The 25,840-nt window shown below is 33.1% G+C and overlaps 2 protein-coding genes and 1 pseudogene across 7 annotated transcripts in view; 2 read left to right on the top strand and 1 right to left on the bottom strand.

The window, feature by feature from the left end:
• LOC148607457 (synaptic vesicle 2-related protein-like) overlaps positions 1 to 6,972 on the top strand; it is a 53,687-nt gene extending 46,715 nt beyond the window's left edge. For 5 of the 6 annotated variants that reach the window (XM_088543825.1, XM_088543823.1, XM_088543824.1 and 2 more), the window contains one exon: positions 3,644 to 6,972. In XM_088543825.1, the coding sequence (XP_088399951.1) occupies positions 3,644 to 3,661 (18 nt within the window). In that variant the 3' untranslated portion in view covers positions 3,662 to 6,972. The remainder of the gene's footprint in view (positions 1 to 3,643) is intronic. The other variant, XR_015914923.1, reaches the window with a different exon arrangement.
• LOC148607458 (uncharacterized) lies at positions 385 to 1,243 on the bottom strand (annotated as a pseudogene).
• A 2,791-nt stretch (positions 6,973 to 9,763) lies between the features above and the next one.
• LOC148607456 (uncharacterized) lies at positions 9,764 to 24,988 on the top strand. The gene is made up of 5 exons (XM_088543821.1): positions 9,764 to 9,876; positions 10,379 to 10,635; positions 12,247 to 12,464; positions 19,344 to 19,479; positions 20,614 to 24,988. Exons 2-5 carry the CDS (start codon positions 10,389 to 10,391, stop codon positions 22,902 to 22,904), a joined length of 2,892 nt encoding a protein of 963 aa, XP_088399947.1. The 5' UTR covers positions 9,764 to 9,876; positions 10,379 to 10,388; the 3' UTR covers positions 22,905 to 24,988.
• The last annotated feature ends 852 nt before the right edge of the window (positions 24,989 to 25,840 follow it).

The raw sequence follows: 25,840 nt of genomic DNA, 5'->3' as shown, positions 1-25,840 counted from the left end.
GTACAGTTATTTTTGATTTTTTTTAATGTTTATTGGGAAACTGTGCTATAAAAACTGATTTTGTCTGATATTGTATTGTTGTATTCTGTTATATTTGTGATGACTTTGTCTGAATCATGCTTCCTGGTATCTTCATGGAATAAATGATTTGAACATGACAAAAAGAAATTAAAACTAAATAAATTCATTTTTTTATTTTGTACATTTGATTATATATAAACAACATATTGAACAACTAAATTATTTAGCACTAACAAAATTCATTGATCAGAAAGAAGCACAAATATAAACAAATTACTAAAATCATACTGCAATATTTCAAAAGTTAATTCAAGACAAAAAGCACAAATATACTGTTGAAACACAAATAAAACATAGTAAATTTCAGTCAATGTGTAACAAGTAAGATGCGGCATCAGCATACTGAACTGGTGTGAGTTCCTGGTTTTGAAGTCAGGTTGGCGAGTCTGTTGTCTATCTCTCTGTATTTTCTTCTCTTTGGTACTCGTTTACCACCAGCTGAATACTCTATTAGAGTCAATGCGTGTATTGCTTCTTCTTTTTTGAGTAGTCGAATCATGTTGAAAATGTTCGGGTGTGGTAATTTTACAAGTTTCTTCAACTTCCCATGCCAACCTTCAAGGTGATTTGTAGTTCTGGGTCCCTCTGTGGCGTAGTGGTTCCAGAGGTTGCGATGGCCTTCAACCCAGTAGCTGGTGACGTAGTCGGTGAAACCTAAAGTGTCAGTGTTGGTGTCAGCATCGTTGATGTCCTCAAGTGCATTAAACCATACGTCTTCAACAGTGTTTGGTGGTAGTAGTGGTAGTACAGCTGCTCTACGAACTAGTTGGTGGACATACTCATCATCTTTGTATGCAGTTTGAAGGCCATGTTTCTGTCTATTTCTCCATATACACCGGGTGTAGTGGAGGAAACAACCTTTGATGTTGATGCCAGGGAATACTGCGTAGGCGGCATTGTGTACTGCTGTTTCGTAGTCTACAAACATGGTTGTCGGGTGAAGAGGAGTGTTGTTGGTGTTACATAGATCTTTGAGTATACTGAGTAGTCGAATATACATTGGTTGTTCTTTACCGGGTAGTAAACTGTACACCAGTGGAAACATAGTTCCATCAACCATAGCGTGAAGAGTATATAACTGGTAAAAGTAGGTAGGGCATGAGTAAAATGTACCATCAGCATAAATAGTAGTAGCTGCAGCTAAGTGAGTAAGGTTGGTTGGTGTACTAAATGTCAACATGCGGCCATGTGTGTTGTCATCTGCTAGAAGAAATTGTTGTCGAACAGTTGTTTCAGCCCATTCACCCTCAATATTAATATCAGCTACTGAGTTTGGTAGTGCGGGTAGTAGTTTGTGTCTCTCGTTGTATAGGCTGCCTTTACAGGACTGGAAAGTTGGTATGACTTTGTGTGAAACGAGATTATGTGTGTCATCATTCCACTCATTTTCACTCAAAATTTATTTTGTAGGAGAATTTATAAACAGTAATTTTTCATATTTAATTCTCAGGTAAATTTTACCGGTAAAACTAATTAATTACTAATTATTGTAACAACATATTAGTCTATAATAACATCTATTGTTCTCTGCATGTTGGAATAGGTAGAATATGTAATTTCAAAATGTTGGAATAGGTAGAAGACACCAAAAATATAGTCTATGTGGACCAAAAAAAATAGTCTTTGTTCAGTGGGATTTTCTATACCATGAATCACCCCTACTGTTGGCAGTGTCTGAATTTTATATGGATTGGTACTGATGTTTCTCATTTAAAAATTTTGTGAAGGAAAAACATAAGCACTGCTCTTCTCTCTTCATTCATTAATGTCACTTGTTTTGATAAATAAATTTGTTTTAAGCATTTCCCCTATTGCCAAACTGAAAATAGAATATTGTGAATCTTTCATCTGCCCTCCTGTCTGTCAGACATTCTTTAACATCCTTGTGCTCAATCATAAACAAATAAGGCAAAAAAAAATATTTGTCTGTTTCCTGCTACCCTATCTACTGTAGTTTTTTGTGCCTACTTGAAACGTTTTGTGGCCATTTTGGCTTAAGCACTTTTAAAGTCTAGATTGTTTCCCAATTAACTCAATGTAAATTTTTTTTTAAAATAAAATAATTTCCCTACCTACCTAGCTATACTTATTTTTTTCTTTCTGGTAGCAGGAAACAAAAATTATTATTTTGTTTTGACCTAAATGGAAGATAGAGGTGTCTATCTTTACTTCTGTCACTTCCTTCCTTCCTTTACCGAGGGTAGTTCCCATGTCTTATCCATTACTCCTCCTGGACCACGGAATGGAATTTAATGAAACTTTCACATAATCTTTATTACATAATCTCATTGTGCACCTACAATTTTAGATTTTGATCCAAATCATCTGGAGGTCAAAAAGGTGAATTTTATCAAATTGAAGAATGGGGATATCAGTTTAGGAAGCAATGCTCACTGTATTTCAAGTTTATTACAGTCCAAAGGTTAAATCACACTGAAATTCAGTGTTCAATTTTAATGGCCTTGGGTAATACAAACAAGGTTATAAAGAAAATCTGAATCCAAGTTTTATTCACATATTAGTTGAAAGTTACAGTGGACTTGTAAATTTCTGTGCTACATGTGTGATTCTCTCTTGGGTTGATTAGTATCAATTTCAACCTTTAACATATATTTGTTGAATAAATTATTAATGTATTTCATTATATATCTCACCTAGTTGTTTTTTTTTTTTTTTTTTTTTTTTTATTGTTTTTTGTTTTTTGGTTTTTTTTTTGTTTCTCTTGTTAAAGGGAAACAATTTTTTATTTAAATAACTTTTTTCCTCTTCATTCTCTACTTTAAATCTTACATTTCATGCCTTTTAAGCTCAATCTTAGGCATTAGGTATATAGGTGTGACCTTCAGGTAACTTTGACCGTTGACTCAATGTTAAGATTTATTTGTTAATATGATATCAGCAAAAAAATACCAAGTTTCAGCATTTGGATAATTCAACAAACATGGTCTGAAAACAGAAAACAAAAACAATCTACATACCCAATGTAGCCAATCAGATAAAAAAAAAATTACACGTTAAAATTTAAGAATAGGAAACAAAATGTCACACAAAAAACTACAGCTGTAGCAGTGTAAACTCCCACATAATCTACTTTGGCCAGTAGAGATGAGTAAATTATCCTAATAAAACAGTAGCTTAAAAGAAACTATTAAGTGTCAGTCTCTGTAAGAATCAAGCAAATGGGAAAAATTAGAAACATGCATATCAAGACCCCACCGATCTGACAATATAATATCACTCAAGGATACTTTTTCAATTTGAAAAGACCATTATTTGATCTTTACATCACTGGCTTTGCTCAGAAATATTTCAATAGAATGTTAGAAAAATGAGATTTTTGTCAGAGCTATCAGCCCTTGAAATGCTCATTTTCAGTGCAGTTCAATGAAATCATAACTCAATGCACCAACATGATATGGAGAATCTTGTCTTATTTCCTGATTCTTATGATGCAGTTAGTCAAATAAAACTTTCAAAATGATAGATTTTTCATACCATGTTTCACCCTGTGCCTGATTCTTACAGGGACTGATACTTAAAGTGTATTTGTTCTTTATTGCAGCAACATGCAGGAAGTTGATGAAAATCAAAATAAAAGAACTGATATTGATCTGTGATATCACCTAATGGATTGTTATCTGCCCAGATCCAAGTAGTGTCCATTTACAGATGTAATAATTTGGGCATTTTTTGTTTAAACATTTTTTTAAAGAAAATTATTTCTGATGGCATTTATCTGGCCTTTATGGACAGGTCTATACATTCTCATTGTGTATTGTTACATGTAAATCTGCCATGCTTGTGTTTTGTTGTGTTTTGTTGCCAAATTTTGTGGTACCTATTTACAGATGCAGTAATTTGGGCATTTATTGTTTAAATATATTTTTAAAGAAAATTATTTCTGATGGCATTATCTGGCATTTATGGATAGGCATATTTTATATTCCATGAATCAACTAATTGATGGTTGATGATATACAAATTACCAATATTAATAACCATTACCATGGTGCTATTTTTATGAACTTGAAGTATTTCACACTACTATACAACATTCAGAAAAACCATTGACTTTATGAAAGCTAATATGCTATTCAAATTGTGCATTTGTTTTTGTTAAAAGAAAATTATGTATTTAGTATGTTTTAAATTCTGCCTCCAACATGGACTATACCTTCTGAATTCAAAAATTTTGTTCTGTTGTGTGATGTCTGAATGGTGTAGGTGTATTGTATAAATTTTTTGTATGTACTTGTTTTATAGTTTGAGATAAAGCTTCAAAAGCTCCAGATTATACCTAGTATTCTTTCTCTTTTTATACCTAGCCACATGAAGTGGCAAGGTTTTTTTGTGGTACCCTCCGAAATTTTGCATGTCCATTTATCTGTCATTGTGTCTGTCCACAGACGACTTCCAGATGATAACTTAAGACATAAATTATTTTTTAATAGTTACACAGTTTAACACAGGTTAAGTTCAGTTGTCAGCTAAATCCAAACTGCATGTTGTTTTCAAGTTAAACTGTTTCAAATATTTTGCTATCCCCCCTTTTTCACCATAATGTGGTGGGGTATCACTTAATTTTCAATTAATGCCCTGTTTTTCAAATCTATATTTTTATTTTTACTGAAAGTTACTTCCTATTTTGCAAATTATTGCTTTGTTTGTTTATAGAAACAGGTCAATAGAACATCAATCAATCAATCAATTGATTGATTGATTAAAAATTTATCAATACTTTCTTAATTCATAGGTTATTATGAACTGAGCAAATTGACAAGTATTGATGTACTGCCTTATCGTGTAACCTGTACGTTTCGTTGGTCAGCGTAACCTGTACTTTCCATTGGTCTGGGTAACCTGTACATTTCATTGGTCAGGGTAACCTGTACATTCCATTGGTCAGTGTAACCTGTACTTTCCATTGGTCATCATAGCGCAGTTTGGTGCTGATTAAGTATATTTCATGTGATTTATGTACTTAGAAGAAGTCTGTGTATTATGTAAATTTTGTACTGGCAAGTGCCAATGTGTTGTTTTTGTGCCTGTATCAAGTGAATTATTTACTGGCAAGTGCCAATATGTTGATTTTGTGCCTGTATCAAGTGAATTTTGTATGGGCAAGTGCCAATATGTTGATTTTGTGCCTGTATCAACTGAATTATGTACTGGCAAGTGTCAATATCATGATAACTTTAAGCATAGGTCATTTCAAATATGTAGTGGCAAATGCTTGTATCATATGTCATTCTTTATTTTTGTTTGCCTGAATTTCATTGAAAAATCTCAAATTGAGATTTTCCTTAAATCAGTGAGTTTTTCCTCAAATCTACAATTTTAAGTGATTTGATAGGACAAAATTTGAGGTGATCGAGAAGAAGAATTTTAGGGAAATCTTAACTTGAGATTCTTTATGAATCCAGGCTGTGATCTTTCATCTTTTTACAACTTTTTAATGGGTGTTCGGTAAAATAGACCTATGTTGTCTTGTCAGTCTGGATCAAAACAAAGAAAATAGAAAAAAAAGAAGAAACACTTTTTTTTTCTTATGTTTAATATTTTAATTAAGGGATAACTATCTTAAATTACTTATTCATGAATTTTAAACAGATTTTGGATATTTCAACCCATTTTATTCTTTAACATCTTAAGTAATGTAATAATTTTACTGTTTTACTCTTTCCATTCATCTACCCATCTTTTAAACTTTTTGGAGACATTTTTATCTGCAACTTAACTCTGTCACAGCTGACATTTATATTTTGACACAAAGGTGTGTTATGTCTTATAATATGATATGCTTTAGCCTTGTATGAGATATCCGTCTGGGTTTATATTTTAACTATGTACTATGGTAGAAGTATAAGTTCAAGGGCTAGGGGTGGGGTCAGTCACTAATTAGCATTGACTCAAAGATTTCATGTTCATCTACTGGTCAGGGTTTACTGTGCCACTGTCAAAATAAGAGAGGAAATATACAGGCAAAATTGCAACATATGTTGTCATATGTTTTTAACCATATTAAAACATATGTTTAGTACCAGTTTGGTAAATATATGTTTTTGTGCAATTAACAATACATTCAATTATTAGTTTTCAAAAATCATATGAAAACCATACAATTATTTATTAACTTGTTTTCCATTAGTTAATTTTTCAAGTCAGAAACATTTACATACGACAGGGACATAACTTTTTGTAGGTTTAAACGGGTCTGGAGCTGGCATGTCAGTTAACTGCTAGTAGTCCTTAGTTTGCATATTTGTGTAATTTATATTCAGTTTCTTTATTTCGGTTGTTACAAACCTTTTTGAACTGATTTTTAGGTGTGTTAAATTGTGTTACATTTTTCTACAGTGGCCAGATTTAAAAACGGGAGGGTTGTGATCCCCTCGAAGTATTTTAACCCTACATTTTTTTGCACCTGTCCCAAGTCAGGAATTTCTGGCCTCTGCGTGTCTTGTTTTATTTTCATCTTTAGTTTATTTTTATTTTACTTGAGTACATAGGGGCAACTCTTTTGCTGTACCTGTCTATAATGATCTTTTGGAGCCAGCTGCAACCTGCCCTGTGGTGTGAGGGTTCCTTCCTTGTTCATAGAAGTCCAGTATATGGGGTTGGGCAGACATTTTCGTCCTGGTTGGATTGTTATCTCTCTGACTATTCACCATACATATTCTTCTTGTATATTTTTCTTATGTTTTCCTTGGTGGTCCCCAATCATGTGAAAAAACATGACAAGCATATGTTTTTCAGGAGTTTTCAAAACGTATTAAAAACTAATGTTGCATTTTTTTCCCATGTAAATCATGTTTATTAATTGCCAATCAAGCCCCTATGGCACAATATCATGTATATTCTTAAATCCAAGGTATGGATAAAAAAATAAAAGAATATTTGAACGAAGATTTAATTGGTTTGTAAACATACAGTACATGCCTATCGGTATTTGTAAACATACAGTACATGCCTATCGGTGTTTGTAAACATACAGTACATGCCTATCGGTATTTGTAAATGTACTGTATATGACAAATTTCTGAATTTTTATATGAACTTAATTTTAAATGCTTATTTCAATGACATAATATGTTTAAAAATCTATGAATAATTTTTTTTTTTTTCAAAATGATAAAAACATTTTTTTCGATTGGCTTTTACATTATATTTTGAGTAATAAGTTTTTGATAGATATTTAAAACATACTAATGTTGGTGAAATTGAATAAATAATCCATTTACATTGTGGTACGTTCTATACTATTTTAAAACCTTAAACATGTGTACAATAGGAAATCAAGATGAAATATACAGTTCACCTTTTGTTGGTCTCTCTTTTGAAGAATAACAAGCTACAGCCGAGCTACCATCTAAATGTAGGATTTTACACAGTTCTTTACTGGACCTCCCTTTCTTTGTGGCATCATTTCTCTATGTTTCATGTTTATAGAACTTTCTAATCATGCAATGAATTTTAAAAGTATTGTGGTTATTGGCCGTTTTCGTGTATATATATAAGCTCGTTACTAGTATTACCTTAGTTGCCCCCTTCTACATAAATATTTCTTTATTATTAATGGTTATTTCTGAAAAGTAGGGATAACCTGAATATAATACATTTATAAACAGTATTTTATATTGAATATCTAAGAAGATATTCATAAACTAATTGATTACATATGTACAAGGAAAAGATATTCATAAACTAATTAGTTACATATGTACAAGGAGAGGATATTATAAGCATTCCATTATACATGTAGCACCAGAGTTTACTGAAGAACTTCTCAGTAAAGAAGTTTTCTTTGCTTATCTTAAATTTATCTTAAATTAATCAGACAACTTGCTTTTCTATCGTACTTAAGCATTAGATCTCTAGTCAGGTGGAGGGTAAAGAATAAAATGCTTAGTATACTTCCTCTTTGCAGTAGGTGTGATCATGGTGTCAATTCATCTAACTTCTTCCATACAGTTTTCTCTCCAACTACATTGGATATTGTGACAAAAACTTTCTATAATGCCATATCCTGGGATTCGATTAACATCAATATCCTGTTTGATGACCTTATTAGTTTACCACATAAATAACTGGGATTTGGAACGAAGGTATCCTATAGTAAGCTTTGCTCACATTTTTCTACCTTTTTTTATCAAATCATTCTATTTTAACCAATTAATCATGAAAAAGAAAGTATTTTTCAACTGTCAATCAATTTGATTCTTGTTTTATGAATCATATTTTAATTGCTCTGGTATCATAAATAAATTTAAATTAATCCATGTTCGTGTTTTGTAAGTCTTAGATTTCAAGCAATTTCTTTGTTTTTGTTTTTAACATTTTTCCTGCGACTTTTTCCGAATCAGTTCTGTTTAGTTTCATGTATCAAATTGTATCTATGATATTGTGAACTGTGATAAAAATGTGTTAAATTAATGCTGATTATTAATTGTTAAAATAAATATGAACTGAGCATGTGTTTACATTTTTTTCTTCTTCACCAACGGTGAGAGCAGATCCAGTAGATGCTTGGCTCCGTCTTACCAATCGTCTGTACGTCTGTCATACTTTTGAAATATGTTGCTCAATAAGCACTATCATCAGTATATCCAGTGTTTATACACATATTGAAGGCTTTAAACGAATGTTATTGAATCTGACTGAGGATGACTGCCTATTTCCTCCTCACTAATTGACACAGCTTCTTTCCAGGGTGTTTAATTTACTTACACGGATTTGAACTTTGGCTGCAAATTACGATTGACGGATTGTAAATCTTCATAGTACTTATAAAATTTCACAAAGTTCTGGATTTTACGGATCATTTCCAAAGAACATGGTGAAAACTTAAGGGTTGTTATCAAGTAGTATAAACAGGTCGGTCTTTCCAGTAATTGATATTATTGGCAATTCAAATATAATGTGAATTTATTGATGCGTCATTCATGCGTTCTAATGGAAATTTGCTGGTTTCAGCTTCTATCTACCTAGTCTCATTTCACATTGCCTATTAATTTGAAATTCACAAAAAAAATCTGATTGGTCCATGAGTTACTAGTGAATTAAATCTTTGTATTAAGTATTTTACTTCGATGTATGTAAGCATCAAAGTAACTCGGACTGATTTCATTCTGTTTCAAATGAAAGCTTGATATGCTTTGGTGAAATTGAATATGATACAGACATATCACTGATTTCAGGAGTTATGTCCCTTACCGTAAGTCTAACTCCTTAAGGCATAATACATTTGCTACTTGCAAGTTCCTTTATAAACCATTGTGCTTCAAAGACTTCACAATTTGGTTCTTCCTCTACTGGTGATTTTTTTCTCATTATAAACTTAATCAAAAAAGAAATTGACTATAGAAAGTAGCTATTATACACGTAGCTATGTAAACATAGATTAAAGTACAAACAGCGAAGTAAGCACAAAACATATGCGATTTTAGGGGGTTACGATGTCTTACAATCATTTATTTTGTGTAAATTATTTGGAAAAATAAAATAATGAAAGCCCGGACGTCCCTTTTGTATTTTTTCTTCATTTGAACCCTCTTCTTTCCCCTCCCTTTTTTAAATTTCTAAAACCGGACATGCACAGCCTACAGTGTAAGATAACCTGGTTTACGGACTGTCCAATTATAAATGTTGATAGCGGAGGCAACTGTTACAGCATTCCTTTACTGTTATATCTATACCCGGACGTTTACGGAAGTAAAAGATGATGCGTATATTATAATATCACGTGTCTCCTTTATACAAAATTTCCATTTACTTATTCTTTCCTGTAGAAAAGTGGTAAGTGTTATGTGCTATATTATCTCAATTTTGTACATAATCTACATCATATAGTAAACTGTGTTTTTTTATTGGAGCGTATCTATAATTTATATTAGAAACCTGACTAAGTCGAAGTCTTATTTTGTGACAAAAATAACTCGCTACAAACGGGAACATGTAGTGCAAATACCTTTACCCACAGTAAAGATACACCGAGTCACATTTGTGTAAGAAATGATTTTTACAAAACCTTATGACAGGCCAAGTTGAAGTGAAGAAATAGCTAATGTACGTGTAACATTAAAATTACATTATTTAGGGAATCATATAAAAATAACCAAAAATAAGGGGAAATTTATTTTAAGGCTTTCATTTATTTATAGCACCATGCAAGATTTATGACATGTTAGCCACTTTAAAGGTGTCATTATGTCTTAATATCACTTGCAATATACACGTATAATGCAAGTCACCTATTGGTGTCTTATACAATGACATTCCAATTACCCCATATTTTCAGTGGTTTACTTATGGCAGCTGGGAACTCCGAGACTTTAGGAAATGGACTCGAACGCGAGGACAATGATAACCAACTCAGAATAGCCAATCTAGTGTTTAAGATAGCACCATCTGCTCTTCGGGTTTTCTTCGATAAACAGTTCAAACCAGAATCCTTGCAACTCGTTTTGAATCAGAATCGATTTAAGACACTGCAGCATCTAAAAACGAAGAAAGTCATAAACCAGACCCAATGGAATCTCCTATTCCCAAGCAAAGGTAAACACTTATATATATCATACGTATTCATCTATTTTGTCGGCGTCGTTTTTTTTTTTTTTTTCTGACTCTTTGAGAATTTGTGTTTGGTCACATTGTTAAACTGCAAAAATGCAGTCTGTTCATAACCTTTTTGGAGCGATTACTACTAGAGATTTTATCACTATATACATCCTACAAATAAAGAGTATACCTAACAGATATCAAGTTCCTGTGTAAAGAGGGTGAAATTTAATAAATTGTCCACTTTTTAGCTACTCGTCAGGGAATTGATAAGCAACATTTTGTGAGAGACAATTGCAATGTGCCATACATTGTCGGCGATAATAATTTCTTACATAGCTATCTTTTCCTCTTTCGTCTACCCCGGACTTGACTTTTTATGTGCAACTCGGCGGGTGTTTCTAGAAAAACAGAGGACGCTTACCCTACCGGTGCACCTGGTCCATGCACAAAGTTTTTAGTGGAGACCGAGTTGCTCACTTACTTTGTTACTTTGTATGTATTTTGTATTTTGTTTTTTTTTTGTTTTTTTGTGTGTGTGTTCTTTGTTGTGTTTGTCTGTTTTCCATGTCTGGTCTTTGTCCCCGGATTACATTCTTTTATTTACTTTTACTCAGCAAATATATGTTCAATGAAATTATTAATTTGATTAGAGTATATAATTAAGCAAACGATATTCTGGAATGAATCATGGATATTTATTCGCCATTAATCAGTACGAAAATCAATTCGAAGTACGTGTAACAAGAGCTCAAATAATCAGTTGGGCAAGTGGAACAAGTAAGGCTTTCTCTTTACATAGAAGTGATTGCGAGTGGTTCCGATTGAATTGTTACGATGTAGAGTAGAGGCGACCAGTGAAACTGGTTGTTTAGGTTATTGCACATTGTACATTTTAGAAAAATCAGATTTCTAGAGTATTCGTTGATAGAAATATATGTACAGAATAGTCAATTGATTTTAACAAAATCATACAAACGATCAGTAATCTCATATTTTTGATAGCAAATGATATAATACACAACAGAGAAAATATTCAGACGGTGTGCCATTTTTTTATCTGAGACATCTCATACTTTATTCTTTTTTTTGTACTTCATAATTACATAGGAAAGAAATTGGCTAACGAAATATTTTAAAAAGAATAATTATGTTATGTACTTGTAAATAGGATACTAAGTATTTTTATTTCATCGAATACCGGAAAAAAAAATGTTAAGTTCATTTTACATATACTGGTACTTGTTTAAGCATCACTTGAAAGTAATTTTTAATTGTTGGATCAAGATAAACATTACAGGCTACACCCACTTAATATCATGTACGTGCTTTGTGATTTCAGAATATACGTGATTTTGTTTTGTTTAATGTTTGTACCCGTGACACTCTAATTGTAGAAATACAAAAATACCAATATGAATACCGGATATTGCGAATACGCGGAAATTATCGAGTAACCTCTCATCAGCACAGCAACAAAACGCGAAATGTTTTTTGTTCAATTTATATTGAATTGTAGTTGGCTGGTACTAGTTTTGTCCGTCGCCTTTAATTTTGGCATGCTAACCTTATTAATCTTACTAATTCCTTATTTCACTTTAATTGCAGGCATTGCTTCCTCTTGCTCGTTTGATTTGACACTCATGATATGCTTACTACGCAATTTAGCAAAGATGAAAATCGAAGATGTTCTTCCAACAAAAAACAAAGAAAGTGCGGAGAGTGCCTTATCGGTAATAAAGTACTACCGAAATAAAATGGCTCATAACGACTTACAGTTACTAACAGAAACTGAATTTAACGATCAATGGGATGCCTTAAGCCAGGTAATATTCAAGTATTAATCGACCTCCTCCGAAAACCTATAGGCAAAGATGATATGTATAGGATGTAAACAATTTCGTCTTACTCCGATAAGCTGCAACTTTTGCACTTAACCTAAGCGTAGAAGACGTCGTCATTGTTTCGGAGTAGGTAGTGATAGCGAACATACTCTCTGCGTAGAGGATCCTAATTACCATAAAAAAAATCGTACTTTCCCCTTCTTTGCTTCTTTTTTGTTTCTTCCACTACTAAAGTTCCGGAAGAGTACATATTATAACGCTACCGTCCGTATGCCACACTTTTATAAGCACTTTTAGCACAGCATCATTTGAAAGAAGTCTCTTTGCCCACTTCATTCTTGTATTGATGTTACAAAGTAGAATTCAGTCAAATTTCACTACTTTTAATTATCCAACTTCTATAACAATTTTGGCAAATTTAGCGTTACATTAAAATAAAAAAGATGTTTCTTCTCCAAGCGCAAACTCTAAACTAATTATAAAAATAGGGAATGCAGAATAAAGTTACAGTCTTTCTTAACTAACTCCCATAATGAACCCATAAATTGTCTGTTAAATTTAAAATGTCAATGTTGCAGTCACGACCTCATGATAGCAACCAAAAACTGGAAAAGGCTCTGTCAACATTTATAATGTCAATATTAATTATAGTATAGATTCGTGTAAAGATACACATTTCATTCAGTGTAAGTTAGCAAACATGAAACAAAAGTTTACTTTTAACCCCACCTTTTCTTAAGATAAAAAACATGTTCCTTATTTTTTTGTTTTTGTCACGAAAATAAAATTTTGCTCACTGGAGAGATTATCCTAACAGTCATAATGAAATAATGTTTTGCATTACCTTTACTGTCTCTACTATAACTGAAATCGCGATCGTAAACTAAATATCATTCTTCGAATAATAATAAGTCACTAACACTTAACAGTTAGCTTTTGCTACTAGTAGACCTCACAATCACAATCCCCCTTTAATGGAAGAGTAATCAAGGGAACCAAGGTTATAGCGGTAATCAAAAGAATGTAATCCAGGGACAAAGACCAGACATGGAAAACAGACATACATAACAAAGAACATAAGGGACAAAGACCAGACATGGAAAACAGACATACATAACAAAGAACATAAAGTAACTAAAATCATACATACAAAGTAACAACAGTAAATGAGCAACTCGGACTCCACTAAAAACTGGGAGCATGGACCAGGTGCACCGGTAGGGTACGCGTTCTCTGCTCTTCTAGAAACACCCGAATTGCTGATAAAAAGTCAAGTCCAGGGTAGACAAACGAGGAAAGGAAAACTATGACCCGTTGAATAAATCAGTTTTCATGGTGCTGATGGATACACCATAACGATCCTCGAGTTAATGAATTTAATATATAAAATTTATCCATAAATTTCTCCATATCAAACAAAACCACAATTACATAGTCATATATGATTGATTGATTATTGGGGTTTAACGCCCGAGCAGCAATATTTCAGCTATATTCAGGCGATGAACATGAAATGGGTGATGAAATGAACATGGGATGATGAAATAAAAAAAATGGGAATGGACACAGGGAAAATGGGGGTCGAAAAATTTTGATTGCTACTGGAAATAGGGAGAGGTGGATAAGGTCGAAGCGGGATAGTCCATCAGCATTAGCGATTTGTAATCCTTTCCTATAGAATACCTCAAATTCATACGGTTGGAGCACCAAAGCCCAACGTAATAGTCTCTGATTCTTGCCTTTCAGACGATATACGAGCGGATTATGGTCAGTTTCTATGACAAACTTCACACCTTCAAGATGATATTTAAAGCTTCAACAGTCCAAACGATTTGCTAAGCACTCTTTTTCAACAACACTATAGTTCTGTTCTCTAGGTAGCAATTTTCGGCTTAAATACGCAGTTGGATTGTTCACAATTGTCGGTACGTTGACGGACTTAAAGAACAGCCCTGATTGCATAATCACTAACGTCTGTTTGTGATATGAATTTTTCGTTAAAATCTGGAGTTACCAAAGCGGGTACGAAAGTCAATGCTTCCTTCAGTTTATTGAACGAGTTGGCGACTTCCTCATTCCACTTAACGGTTGACGGTTCCCTTTTCGATGTTAGAGCTGTTAACGGTGCTGATATTTTTGCGAAGTCCTTAATGAACTTCCTGTAATATCCAATCATTCCTAAGAAACATCTTTGGCTGTTTCATTGCTTGTATAAACTCTGTCATTTTCTATGTAAAACCGTTTCGTCTTTTTCACTTACAAAAACACAGCTCTGTGATATTTTCTCAACAGATTTATATCGTTTGTACGTATAACTAATCCACGTCTTCCACCTACCCTAACTTCAAAGTTTGCGTCATATCATGAATTAGTGGATCGTTACGGTGTGTCCATCTGCGCTATGTAAACTGATTTGTTCAATGTGTCATAGTTTTCCTTTTCTCTTTCGACTACCCGTCTTGCTTTTTTATGAGCAACTCGGCGAGTTTTCCTAGAAAAGCAGAATACGCTTACCCTACCAGTGCACCTGGTCCAACCTCCCAGTTTTTAGAGGAGTCCGAGGTGCTCATTTGCTTTTGTTACTTTGTATGTATGGTTTTAGTTACTTTATGTTCTTTGTTGTAAATGTCTGTTTTGCATGTCTGGTCTTTGTCCCTGGATTACATTCTTTTGATTACCGCTATAACATGGGTTCCCTTGATTACTCTTATCTTTGTCTTATGACACGAAATGGATCTTTCCTTTGCGCCTTCATCTTTGAAGTGTCAGACGACAATAACATCAGAACTTGATCTAAAACATTCAATTTTCTATGACCCTTGTTTTCTTGATCGCCAAATTGTCTTAAACAACTTGCATCACCGTAGTCAAGTGTTCCCTCCGAATTCACGAGTGTCTTATTGGCAGTCCCTTAAGAAACATTTTCGTCTCATTGTTGATTTGAATATACCAATTTTTCTAGGAGGGGATCTTAATGTAGATATACTGAAATATTCTAGTGGCTATCTTGTAAATTTACTTAGTAGACTAAACCTATAAAATGCTGTCCTTGAACCAACAAGGATCACTGATACATCCACTTCGTGTCTAGATCTATTTATTACAAATAGGCCGAATCTAATTGTATCTGTGAATATTCACCCGGACTTCCATAGTGACCACTGCCCTGTTAGTATTGATGTGAATATTAAAAATATAATTCAAAAATGTTATAAACAGTACAGTACATAGATATGATCGTGCAAACTTCTTAGCTATGTCTGATGATATTGTACGGAATGATTGGAATGCTGTTTTTGAGAATGTTAATGAGATCTATTCATTTTTTTCAATCTAAACTCATGGAGGCATGTAACAAACGTATTCCTACAAAAATTAGTTATCCGACCAAATGATGTACCATTAATGAATGATTCGATACGTCGGGCAATTCGATGTCACCAGGTAAATGGTGGCGTATTGCGAAATCAGTATGCAAACTTAATAAGTATGATAATACAAGTCCACCACATGTAAATGGATGAAAAATTATACTTCATCCAGCAGAAAAGTATGATGTGGTCAATACATATTTTACTGCATGTACCATATCACACATTGAAGATGAACCGGACCTCCCGGCTTAAAGTCATGAACCGATAAATAACCTACCTAATTTTATCATTACTGAGCGGGAGGTCAGGGACCAACTTATACTTAATGTTACATAACCTAGTGGACCAGATGGAATAGCACCAGTCATACTGAAAAATATCTTAGATGCATTCGTGCATCCTTCGACACTACTTCGTAATGAGTCTCTACGGTGTGGTCAATTACCATATTTATGGAAACGTTCTCACGTGACACCCAATTATACGAATAATGGGTCTATAGCAGATGATTCCAATTTTCGTCCTATTTCTCTTACATGTGCTCTCTGAAAAATAATTGAAAATATCTTGGTTAAGCATATGCACAACTTTGTTCTTGAACATCACATTATATCAGTCTGGATTCATGCCTGAAGACTCAACTGTATATCAGCTGTTGAATATTTATAATACAATACTTGGCAATTTAGATACAGTGTCAGGATGTTAGATTTGTATTTTGTGGTATATCTTAGGCTTTTGACAGAGTTTTATTTAAATTTCAGAAATTGGGGTTTGCGATAATTTATTAAATTGGATTACAGACTACTTAATTGAGAGAAGACAGAGAGTTGTCTTGGAGGGTTTTACCTATGATTGGAGAGATATCAATGCAGGGGTCCCTCAAGGTTCCTTTTCAGTTTTTTATTTATAAACAATGACATTATTGAGGGTATAAACTGTCAGATGAAACTTTTTGTAGACGATACATCATTATTTGTTATTATTGATGACCAATATTAAAGAGATGCTGCAGACAAGATATCAACAGATCTATCATATATTCATAATTGATCTAAAAAATGGACTATAAAATTCAACTCATCCAAGACAGAGTTTTTGTTATTCTCTTGACGAAACGCGGAAAACCATCCCGTATACTTTGGAGGCCATGAAAACCAGGTGAATGATCTTGATGTACATACCCATCTGGGTCTTGACTTCCAGAACAATGCAAAATGGAATGTTCACATTAATAGAATTTAATATAATAAAAAAAGGCATGTGAAAGACTAAAGTATCAGGTCTCTAGGAAAGCATTGATTAATATTAATATTCTTTTCTTGCCTAAAGCCATCTATACGTTTCAGTTGGTTCTTTATCAGTATTTATTAATTTAGAGAAGTATTCACGAGGCTTTGCTCCAAATTGGTCAAGTAATGCCATACGCGAATTGTCATAACTTTTGTTTGACTGCTGTGCGACATCTCTCGCTTCACCAGTTAACAGTGTTCCTAACTGTAGAATTTTGATTTCTTCTGTCCAATATGCTTGTGAAGCTACTGCTTCAAATTCAGATAAATAAGTCAGAATGTCTTCCTTTGACTTGTGATTGTATGTTTGTAATTTAATTTAGAATGGCATTGCATTTTGAACAAGATCATCTTTTGATTGTGATTTTACTTTTTCTATTTCAAGTTCCACTTGCTTTATCTTTAACTCATGTTCTCGGTGAAAACATCGTCGTTCAAGTTGTATATTGGTATTTTCTAGTTTCATACTCATTTTCCGTATCTTCGTTTTTACGAGTGGCCTTTTTTTCTCTATGGAGCTTTCTTGGGCGGACCCATAATTGGTTCTATATGTTCGCTTTCACAAGCATTGTCCGTAAACTGGATCAATTTGTAGTCCACGGCGGCAGTACTTCTTGTATGCCGTCGTTCCTCTGTTTCCTTTCCAGTTAAAGTTGGTGCTTGGACCGATACAGGTATATATACCAATTTATACACTTATATCACACTTTAATCGCCAGAAAAATATTATAACTAGCTCTAATAAATTCCAAACAAAGTATGATAGCGAACGAATTAATCCAAAATGTTAAAGTCTAATAATCCAAAGTTTATGGAAGCTGAGTCCGAATATGAAATATTTTAAAATCCACATCGCTCAGTACCAAATATTACACACTAGAATTCAGTCAAATTTCACTACTTTTAATTATCCAACTTCTATAACAATTTAGGTAAATCTAATTACATTAAATACATTAAAATAAAAAAGATGTTTTATCTCTAAGAACAAAGTCTTAACTTATTATGAAATATAGAATGCAACTTGAAGTTACACCGTTTCTTAACTAATTTCCACAATGAACCCATAAATTTTCTGTTAAATTCAGAATGCAGTTACGACGTCATGATAGCAACCAAAACTGCAAAAGATTCTGTCAACGTTGATAACTTCAATATTAATCATACTATAAACTTTAACTTAATTACTCTTGTAAAAATATATATTTCACCAGTATAAGTTATCGGAAATTAAACAAAAAATTACTTTTAACAATTGATATCTTGAACTTAACAAATTTTCAAAGTCATAAGATCATTTCTTCGATTACAATGCGATGATAATTAAACTTTGCATTTTACTTACCGACTCAAATTAATTTCAGCTTTGTAGCATAGTTCCACCTAAAATCCTGCAAATGAGAACATAAGTGATTCATGTTTATCATTTGCACAAACAAATTCGGCTGAAATTCTTTTAGATGCATAAATTTAAAGACAAAGTTTTCAGAATTAAAAGTTAAGAGTCATTTAAAGTTGGGTTTCACAGACATTTATTGTTTAATTTTGAATTAATTCTACTGAAAAATAAAGGACGGACGTTACTATATACCCCGCCCCCCCCCCCACAACAAAAAATAAAATATCACAATATTAAAAGTAGTACAATGAAGAAAACAAATTATATAAAACGTAATTACAAATTAACATTAACTACTAATTCATTAAAATAAATCGCATGAATAAAGAAAATATGACTAAAATCCGAGAAAGTTAAATCTAGATAGTATCGTGGATTACAAGTAAAAAATAACTTTACGAAATAGGTAAGTTTTCAAGTCTCTTTTAAAACAATCAAGATTTTCAGCAGACTGTTCCATAGTGTTGCTGCCATCCTGTCGAACCTTCATTCTACATATGTTTATTTCCTGGTGGAAGGTACAATTAATAGACTAGCTGATTTCGATTGCTGGGCTCTTGCTGAGGTGTATGGTTAATTATGTTCACACAAATACCAGGAGCAAGTTGGCCAAGACATTTGAACACGTACAAAATAATCCTAGATTTAATGCAATATTCAGCAGAAAATATTATGTGGACCAATACTTCATATGTTGCGGGGGCATTTTGATATCAGTTCTATGCAGAATCAAAGAAACATTCAATTTGAATCATTCATTGCCTTTTTGCCATCGTTCTGTTTGCTTTGATTGCAGGCAATTATCAAATTAGGAGGAGAAAGTTACAGAAAAGTTTGTGTTGATTTACATAGTTTTAAGTTAGACAAGGAAGTTCTCTTAGAAGTCCGAAATCTGTGTTCACCAGTTTGTATAATACCTCGGGGACTTCAAGGTATGTATTCTTCATTAATGTTCTAGCCTTTTGCGACATCTCTGATTTATCATGAAAACTATCTTATATGCCTTGACTGTGTCACAATCACTCTTGTTAAGTAGCACTCCAGCTAAAAATCATGCAAAATGTGATTCATGGGTTAAAAGCCTACATAATTTTATTTTTGATATTTTGTTTGAACGGTCATAGTGAACAGAAATTAACATTCGGGTTTTTTTTTTATATAACCCGTGTTCTTAGAGACAAAAATTTTATAGACTGCACTGTAGATTTCAAAATTAAGAGAAATAACTCTGTATATGACACTAACATACAATAGAAACTGTGTGATTTTCAATGTGGATTATCTCCTAAGAGCAAACAGATTGGAATGAATAATTATACATTTAATCATATAGACCTACAAAACAACTTAATAGCAAAAATAAACATATGTAGCTTTTTTAAGTGTATCATATTTTACAGAATTGCATGATTCATACAAAGACTACTACTTACGTTTTTTTTTTTAACTTTTCTTTGTATTTTCAAGTAGTGTCGGTTTAGACTGTTCGACTATATATAGACGAACATTTGAAAGCATAAAGTACAGATCAAAATACACCTTCTACATATTTTCTCTTTGCAAATTGTAGGAGGATGCGTGTTTAGGAAGGGTGATAATAAAAAAAAACGCGGTCACTTCAAAAAGCAACATCCACGGTTGTGATTAAACGCGCGCCGTTTATGAATTACATTATAATGTCTTATGACGGCTTATACATACAAAGGAATTTCTTCCATAAGCAGGACTTATTTGCTATTTGCGTAACAATCACAAAATCAATCTTAAAAGGTTAACACCACCAGAATATGCAAGAAATACCGGGCACCTTCTGTTTAACTCGACAGAGCCTTTGGGTTACTGAGAGTATGCTATTTTGCAATCTCATCGGTGTTTGATTCTTCAAATTTAACATGGGTAGAAATATCATTATCGAAAATGGGAAAATCGATTCTGCATCCGTGGTTAGGATTGACTTACCATGCTGGTCGATTTTTAAATTCATGACGGTCTATGCTACAAGGGCATCGACTACCTAACTGCGTGAAATTTGACTATTGGAATATGAGCTTAACATATAATTTCAGATATTTATGCAGAAACAATACAAGAATGGCGTCTAAGTAATGACAAAGTAGTTCAAACAAGAGTTATACGAGCAATGAAAATAATGATTAAAACAAGTCATGTCTTTGTCGTAATTGGGCCGCCAGGTTGTGGAAAATCGACAGCGGTTCACCACATTGCTCTACAACTACACGACGAAGATAACTATGATCTTATTCCTGCAAAGTTTCCGAATGACATTACACAATATTATCATCCAGAAAGAAAGCAGATTTTTGTTTTTGATGACTTATGTGGAAAGTACACGCTAGAAATACAAACTGTTAACGCATGGGAAAAACTATGTTGCGATATTAAATCAGCTATTTCTAAAGATACTGTCAAAATTCTATTTACATGCAGAGCTTACATCTTTTACCATAAGAAGGTGAAAAATTTACAGATACCTTGGCGTCAGTTAGATTTACTGTCACCGGAATATGTTTTATCAAACGAAGAAAAAGATCTTATAGCAAGTATTCATTTATCTAAGGAACAAGTTGAAGATTTAAAGCAGCACCAAGATCTTAACCAGTATGAGTGCTTTCCCCTGCTGTGTCAGTTGTGTTCTTCAAAAGGTACTTGTGACGTCGTTAATTTTTTTGCTAGTCCCGTAGATGTTATTAAGGCCGATCTGTGTTCCATTATGGAATCGGATGATCAAACAACAATAGCTACTTTGGCTCTTTTTGTCGTATTTAACAACTCCTTAAATGAACAAACACTTTCACCAAAAAATCAAGAACTTAGAGACCTTCTTCAACAGTTGTCGCAAATTTTAACAACTCGACACAATTTATCGGTCCAAATCGTAAAAGATCATCTTTATAGCCTAACAAATACATACGTGGCAAAGACGTGCAATAAGTTTACACTATTGCATAATAAACTCTTCGATATTATTGCGTCATTTTTTGGTGAACGTATGGTTGAATTCACCATTGAATACAGCCATCCAGAGTTTATCCGAGATCGATTCCAGTTCGAGTCCATCAATGAACACATGGAAGAATGTATTATTTCTATCGGAGAGAACCTAGAACAAGACTATTTCAACCGACTGTATAAAGACATAGAAAATGGTTATATGAATGACGTATTTTCTAACAGACAATTACAGTTTAATAGTTTCCGAATTAAATTTATACAGAGTATGAAAAAGCACATAGAGTCACATGACGGTTTACTGTGTAGTGACAAGACAACACTTCTCATGGAAGTGGTTAAGAAAGGACAAACTGATGTTGTGGAGTTGTTGATTGAATCTGGTATTGATCCAAATATAAGTGACAAGTACGGTAGGACCGCAGTGTATTTTGCTGCCGAGAAGGGACACGTGGAAACCGTCAAATTGTTAGTTGCGAAGAAGTGTGATTTGAATATTTCACGAAATGACTATTGGCATAAGGATGAAAGTCCGTTGTATGTTGCTGCCGCAAATGGTCATTTAGATGTTCTTAAGCTTCTCTATAGAAACAAACAGGATTGTTATCGTGCTATTAAAGAAGCGTTCTATTGTGGGAAAACTCCTCTGCATGGAGCTATAGAGGGAAATCATGCGGAAATAGTAACCTTTTTCATGGAGAATGAATGCGATCCAAACATTATAAATGAAGACCATGAATCCCCGCTTTGGTTAGCTTCCGGTAATGGAAACCGTGAAATAGTTGAAATTTTATTGAATCATGGTAGTAAACCTAATCTGCATACGAAGAAAAATGGACCGCCGTTAATAATAGCCTCCTGGAAAGGTCATACAACAGTCGTGCAATTGCTGCTCTTGAATGGAGCGGACCCAAACATGACAAATGCGAAAGGTTGTTCTCCCCTGTTCTATGCTGCTCATGAAGGCGCTATTGAAATTGTTCGGCTTCTTTTACAAAATAATGCCAACATCAACTGTCAGACCAAATCGAAAATGACCCCACTATTTATTGCAGCAATAAAAGGAAGGAGAGATGTTGTCGAAACACTACTTCTATCTGGCGCTCACATCAATCTTTGTAACGATAATAGAGAATCCCCGTTATTTGTTGCTTCCAAGGAAGGCCTTTTAGATATTGTAAAATTACTCTTATATTTCCATGCAAAAATCGATATCGAAAATATTGATGGAGAAACTGCGCTATCTGTTGCGGATAAATATGGATTTACAGAAATAGAAAATGCACTGAGTAACCATATTGGACATTCGTGCAAGGTTCTTCCTAAAAATCGACGAAATGTTGATTTAAGAATGACTCGTGGGAATGCATGCTGTACGATCTCTTAAGGTCCACAGAGAGCCAAACTGACAAATAATCAGGTTTGATAACTTTCGACATACAAATACATACCCGATTAATACAGTCTTTTGGATAAAAGTGTCTAGTAGCAACATTGCAAAGTATTGAACTTTTACAGTGACTTTCCTACAACCATGACACTCATTTGTTACCAATCTGCTGAACAATACAAAGGATTGACAAAGCTGTTAGAGCATTTAAACTGACCAGTTGCTATTTTAATATGGATATGTTGCCACTCAACCATGAAAATTTACCTGGACCGGTGTTAGGCAGCCAATACCCTCTATGTTTCACATCGTATGGAATTCTCTTAGTTTATGAATATACCTACAATGTGTTTTGGAGGAACTTTGTGTTTTTTTAATTTATGATTTTTTGCTTCTTTAGTTATTGCATTTAGCAGTTGACAGAAACATGTTAAATACATCCTTTGTATTTGCTAACATAGGGAGAATATCAATGTGGAAAACTAATGGTGAATATTTTATATATTTTTCCTAGAAAAAAATGCTATAAACTCACAGACCACCAAGTTGATAACACATATGAAATAGCAAATTAAAGAAAATCAATGTACTTAAGTTACATTGTAATGCTGTTATTTATTACAATTGTCCCATCTCAAATCTGAATCCATTGAACACTGCCTTTATTCATTTAAAATATATGCATTGATATATATTCCTTCAAAGTATCTACTTAAACTATAGTTAAGATTCTTATAAATTTCTTGCACATTTTTTGTATTGTTTAAGATATACTTGTACATGTATATATAGTTATGATGAAATTTAATGCACTTAATCCATAAGTATAAATCCACTGCAAATCCTTTTTTTTCACATAAAACACTCAAATAAGAGCTGCAAATCATAGCACTTAATCCAGAACAACAATTACAATGAATGAGAAACTAAAAAAGAAAATTCCCCATATAATTCCAGTTATATCATTGCACTTAATCCTAAGCTGTAATTCCAATGAAAATAGCACTTAATCCGAATTTTTAATTTAAATATAACCATTGTACAACATCCCAAACTGCATATTTATTAATGAACATCATTGTTTTTTAATAATCCACAAAGGCTATTGAGAAAAAAGTATTTAAATCCAAAATTAATTGGAAAATATTGCACTTCCCGCAAATCCAAATCTACATATGTATTGCACTTAATCCAAAGAAGTTTCAATGTAAATAACACTTAATCCAAATCTAAAAAAAGCATTGAAAATCATTGCACTTATAATTCCAAATGATAATTTCAATCAAACTAAATGCACTGAATCCCGAACTATAACACCAATGAAAATTATTATTAACATGACACTTTATCATTAACTATGAATACCATTGCAGTTAATCCAGAACAATATAATTTTAGTGGAAATCCTTCACACTTTATAAAGCACTTAATATACTTAGTAAACTCAGTCAGTACTATTTCAAAAGTTGTAATTCACATGAACCTCAAACTGTTTGCACTTTTTCCTTAAACATAGTTTTAATTAAAAAGGGACCTTATTAGGACTCTTTCAGTTTTATGAAGGAGGGTATAAACATTTATTGAGGTCTCATTTTTATAATGATATATAAGACTTCTATGCAGTGATAATAAGATAAAAATAAATATTTTAAAATACAATTCAAAATCAAGGTTTTCAATCTTGTCAACAAAATACAAAATAAAATCTAATTTGTTTAATTTGAACTCCCCTCACCAATAAAAATTAGAATAATCCAGGTAGCTGCTTCAGATTTAAATAACCAGGAGCTGACTATGAAAAGATTCAGAGGTGAGTAGTCATCGACTCTTTCAATAGCAACTGGCCAGTTTAAATGTCCCAATAGCTTTGTCAATCCTTCATATTGTTCAGCAGATTGATAACAAAAGAGTGTCGTGGTTGTAGAAAAGTCACTGTATAAGCCTAGTTTTTTAAAGTTTTTTTTATTTATTGAACGTAAATTCTGTTTTAAACATTTTATTATACCATATGAAGCCCTTCAAACTCTCTGGTATATGTGAGATCTATGATATAACAAAGAAGTAAACGAACGCTTACAGTCTATATTTATTATTATTTATTATTCTTTGTTTTATATTTTGTCACGATTCTAAACTGAATTCCAACGGAGTTATCTTTCGTTTGACCCATTACAATTTTTCACGAATCAGTTTACACATGAGCACATGTCCACGTTAGAATCAAACAGTTGTTGATGCACCTTCATAATTCAGTGGCCCTTCTTATCACCTAAATGCATTCAATACATCTAGGAAATATTATTTTAATACAAACGAACATGCTCGGATAACGTGATGACGAAAGTTTTCAATTTCCATAAGCTCTTGCAGGGATGGTAATACAGTAACTAACCTGCATCGTTCACCTAATTATTTTTTGCCATCAAGGGCAAGAATTGTCCATTCGACTTCAACCCGACGGAGATTTTCGTAGGCCATATCATAAGGATCATTTCATCAATTGAAAGCTTCTTACTGTCTATTACTGTTTTTAGAAAATTGGCTAAAAACTGCAAAAAAACACATTTCTGCATTTCAAGGACAAAACTCTAGAAAGAGTCATCCTACATCTTTGACCCATCATAAAGATCGTTTCATCAATGAAAGTTTTTTTTCTATCTTCTACGGTTTTCAAGATATTGGCTAGAAACTGCAAAAACGCATTTTTTTGCCTTCCTAATCCTAATAAGACCTCCTACGACTTCGACCCTATGAAGATATTCGTAGAGTCCTTTAGGCTAAGAAATCTCTCATTGTTTTTCATATCTACCTTAAATTAAGTAGCTTCACCCCTATGTCTTATAAATATAAATGGCCGTCATGTTAGAATTAAAATCGCAGTCGGCAAACCTCGGGTGACTCTGCTACTCTCCTTAGGGACTCGGCCGAAGTTG

The sequence above is a fragment of the Perna viridis genome, chromosome 9 (genome assembly GCF_037379345.1).
Source record: "Perna viridis isolate PV_CMFRI_1.1 ecotype Kerala chromosome 9, ASM3737934v1, whole genome shotgun sequence".
NCBI classification, from domain to species: Eukaryota; Metazoa; Mollusca; class Bivalvia; order Mytilida; family Mytilidae; genus Perna; species Perna viridis.
The sequence above is the reverse complement of the archived record's forward strand: the minus strand, read 5'-3'. Positions and strand labels throughout refer to the sequence as shown.